At 28.7% G+C, this 4,420-nt stretch overlaps 1 protein-coding gene across 1 annotated transcript; it reads left to right on the top strand.

The window, feature by feature from the left end:
* The first annotated feature begins 1,992 nt into the window (after positions 1 to 1,992).
* On the top strand, positions 1,993 to 3,528 carry LOC130743707 (uncharacterized). The gene is made up of 2 exons (XM_057595935.1): positions 1,993 to 2,058; positions 3,145 to 3,528. Exons 1-2 carry the CDS (start codon positions 1,993 to 1,995, stop codon positions 3,526 to 3,528), a joined length of 450 nt encoding a protein of 149 aa, XP_057451918.1.
* The last annotated feature ends 892 nt before the right edge of the window (positions 3,529 to 4,420 follow it).

Genomic DNA, 4,420 nt, shown 5'->3' with positions numbered 1-4,420 from the left:
ATACAAATTAACATTATGTGAAAAACAGATTTTTTAAATGCATTAATTACAAATTATATTAAATGAATTAGATACATTCATATTTAAATATAGGTGAAAATGACTTTTTACGCAGATTTTGACTAATTACAACATTTAAAAATAATGTTTCCGCGAAATAAGGTATATTCATTTCATTAATGCATTAAAGTAATTTTGGCAAAATTATGATATGAATTAATTTTTATAAATTAATTGTATAAAAAAGCCAAGCATTAAAATCAAGTGATTCGTACTTTTTTATGCATTATATGATTTCGGTTTATATATGCCTTATTATGGTTATTACACTTAATTAATGCAAAAATAAGCAATACTTAAACAATTAAATAATTGTAATTAATGCAGCAAATGTAATTTGTATCATGATTTTTAACAAATCAGTCAACGATATTAATGCATATAATTGTCGTTTATATTTTTAAAATTTATATACATTGAATATAGTAAATGATTATGTTAATATTGAATGTTCACACATTTTTTATTGAAAGTAAATATTTTTTCCTTGATCTATTGGTTCCAGCCATTTTTAATTTAGGCGTTGTTTCCCAATTTATGAAAACATATATTGAACACATTATAGGCAGATGTTTTGTATATACACACTACACAGTAAAGGAAGGTTTATTGATAACATCCAAAGTAATATCAAATATTAAATAAAAATTTATAATTAAAAATCACAAATTTATAATTATTTTTCGTATTTAATTTAATTTCCTTATTTAAAAAAAAGTAAGTTAAATTAAATTAAATTTCCATATTTAATTTAATTTCCTCATTTAATTTAATTTCCTTATTTAACTCAACAATCAATATTTTTTTTAAAAAAATTAACCAATTAATATTAAATGATAATTAAGGTGATTATGTTTATTGAATGCGCAATGATTGATTACGTTAAAAATACTACCATTTTTTAAAAACATTCCAAATTTGATTATCACTTCAAAAACATTCCAACACTCAATATTTCTCACTTAATTTAATTTTCTTATTTAATTTAATTTCCTTATTTAAGTTAATAGTGTAGATTTTAACCCAACACTCAATATGTTGTTAAAAAAAATTAAGTAAAATATTGAGTGTATATTTTTAACGTCATACTCATGTATAAAACTTTTTTTTAACTTGACACATTGATTTTCCTTAGTGAAGCTCTGATATAGAATTTTTCCGATTTTTTTTAACTTGAAACAAATAATAGTGATATTTGATTTTGAATAAAAAAATGTGTTAATTCAGTTTTTTTATAAAATATAAAAAACGAAAATTTGTATCTTATTAAGGAAATAGTGATTATTATAAAAAATCTCACATTGAATAACGAAATTCTTTTATTTTAAACTTGGAATCAATCAAACATTAATGCCCAAAGTTTTTCCCCTGATTTAAAGTTGATTTAGGCAAGGAATAATCAATCATTTTCCTTTTTTAAATTAATGCAAGAAAACATAATGTATTAACTAACTTCCCAATTTGAACCTGATATATGTCATCATTTCCTTTTTTATATTTATTCGGTAATAAAGAATAATAATTAATTATGTAAAGAGAATATATACACATTATGTCCTTAATTTGTGGATTTTAAGTTATCAATTTATTTTTACAATATTAAAACCTTTTTTTTGAGTTTTTTTTTAGAAAGGAAATTCATTTACTCAACTTTAATTTTCTCCTTCAAATCAGACTCACCAAATTGGATGATTAAATTTGCAATATTTTTAAAAAATAGTTTTCGTAAATAATTTTTATATATTGAACACTAATTTAAACCTGATGTTTTTTGGAAGGTATTCTTCATCAAACATAGTAAATTGAAATCAAACCCAGAAGTACTTGCGAACTCCATAATCCGAATAATTTATTGAAAGAACTAATTGTCAGGCAAAGACATCAAAATAGACAATTAGACCAAGAAAAATGAGTATTGAGTTTAGACCACATATGGCCAGCAGACTTCAAAACAACGATAATGATATAGGTCAACAAAGAAAATTAAATCTAGACCACGTATGGTAAAAACGAAATCCACATCAAAAAACAGGAACATAATTTCCTCATATCTTCTCCTTCTTGACAACTTTCAATACCTTTTGTTAGTAATCATCAACTATAATAGAAAAAGACAAAAACTCAGTATTAGTTTACAGAAAAAATTCATATCTAACAGGTCAATTGAATAGAAAGTGGGAAAAAAGACCTTTTGATATGGGAAGGTTGATTGATAAAAATTTGCATAGAAAATTTTTGATTGATATGAAAAGTTTGTTTGAAAAAATACCTTTTGTTGTCAATTCAACAACTGCAATTGAAAAAGCCGAAAACTCTATATTAGTTAACAAAAAAAATTCAGATCTAACAGTTCAATTGAATGGATAGTGGGGAAACCGGAAAAAATTCAGATCTAACATGTCAATTGAATAGAAAGTGCGAAAAAATACCTTTTGTTGTCAATTCAACAACTGCAATTGAAAAAGCCAAAAACTCAGTATTAGTTAACAGAGAAAATTCAGATCTAACAGTTCAATTGAATGGATAGTGGGAAAAACGGAAAAAATTCAGATCTAACAGGTAAAATGAATAGAAAGTGTGAAAAAATACCTTTTGATATGAGAAGGTTGAAACTAAAAACTTGCACAATAAGGATGGAAAAAACACCTTTTGAATTTGAGATGAAATCAACAATAAGAAGGTTGATTTATAGGAAATCACTACTAAAAAAACGCGATTTACCGACGGATTTTAGCGAGGGAAAGAAATCTGTCGCTATTAGCGACGGATTGCGACGAAATTCTATGGGTTCTAAAATATACTAGCTACTATTAGCTATTCCATTCAGGGTTAATTCTGGAACCAAACAACTATCGCCCATCAGAAGCATGTATTCTATGGGTTCTAAAATATACTAGCTACTGTTAGCTTTGCACAACCCTTTTGTAGGTGCAAAAATAGCTGCATGTATTTGACAGGCAGATTGTTTGTCATCCAAAACATGGCTGAGATGTTAATATCTAAACATGGCTGAGATTTTTCTAGTTGTCCTACTGCTGTAGTTTTCAGTTTTCATGATGTCTAATATCTAAATCTTATGTGAAGGTTGATTTTGAAACACAAATTGCTGCAAGAGACTCACAGGAGAATGAAGATGGTGCCCACAAAAAATCAAATGATGACATCTACTTAGAGGTTGTTGGGGGTGCGAACAAGAAGGGGCGGATTTATGGATTAGGTGCAGAGGCTGGAAAGTTCAAACGTTCTAAGGCCACATCATCTCATGGCGTCTCACCCTCAGGGTATGAGACAATGATAAATCTTGTTTCTACTTTAACAGAGGAGAACAAGAAGCTAAAGGAAAAAATGAAGACATATGATGAAAAATTTGAATACATGGACAGATTCATGGAGAGCTTTCCTCAAAGCCTGACTTCATGCTCTGTTGAACAACCACCTACAAATCAGCATAACATAGATGATGAATAATTAGAGGATGATTTGGATGGCATTTGATTTAGATGAATATATGTATTTGATACTATGTTTTTAATTATGCTAGACATTTTAACATGACTATGTATGGATTCACTACTATGGTTTCTGTATGTTGATGAACATGATATTAGATATGAAACTTCGAATCAATAGCATATTTTGAATTACTTCAATTTGGGGAAAATTTTCAAATTGAATTGTTATTGCATAGAAAAAAAAAACTGCTAAAAATAAAAATTTGTCATTTACCCAGTGGGAAATTAGCGACAGATTTTATCCCTCTCTACCATTGATAAATTAGAGAGGGAATTTATATAAAAATGACAGGTAGTTAGCGACTGACAATTCCGTCGCAAACAGCGACAGAGAGCTACATTCCGTCTTAAATAGCGACGGATCGTTCTGTCGTAAATAGCGACGGAATCTTCCGACAGAATCATGAGTTAATCATGTAAACGAATTAGCGACGGAAATTAATACGTTTGCGACGACCGATTTCCGTCGCTATTAGCGACAGATTTAATATTCCGTCGTTGAATTTTTAGTGACAAGCATTTACACGGCGGATGCCCTTCCGTCGGTAATTCCGTCGGTAAACTTTCAGCGACGGATTTTTGCTTATTTAGCGACGGATTTTGCCCGTCGCTAAATAGCTTTTTTTAGTAGTGAATGATTTTGAAAATTACATTTAATGGGGGACAACAAAACCAAATTATAGGGAAATCAGTGCAACTAGCATTTTTACCCCGTGCGTTGCACGACGAATATTGTTCTTTGAATAAGTAAAGAACATTGAGTGTACCCATCTTGGACAAGTTCAATAGTTATCATTTTCTGCTTTGTAAAATCTTTCTCAAACTCTTGTTCTCCACTTGCTCCAGTG

Source organism: Lotus japonicus, chromosome 3, assembly GCF_012489685.1.
Source record: "Lotus japonicus ecotype B-129 chromosome 3, LjGifu_v1.2".
NCBI lineage: Eukaryota > Viridiplantae > Streptophyta > Magnoliopsida > Fabales > Fabaceae > Lotus > Lotus japonicus.
This window is presented reverse-complemented; position numbering and strand designations above follow the sequence as displayed.

What these genes read in the sequence shown, in the direction of transcription:
- LOC130743707 (XM_057595935.1), top strand. Translation starts at nt 1,993, where the DNA reads ATGGCCAGCAGACTTCAAAACAACGATAATGATATAGGTCAACAAAGA. An exon ending in GAAAATTAAATCTAGACCAC is followed by an intron (nt 2,059 to 3,144) that starts GTATGGTAAAAA and finishes TCTTATGTGAAG; the next exon opens with GTTGATTTTGAAACACAAAT.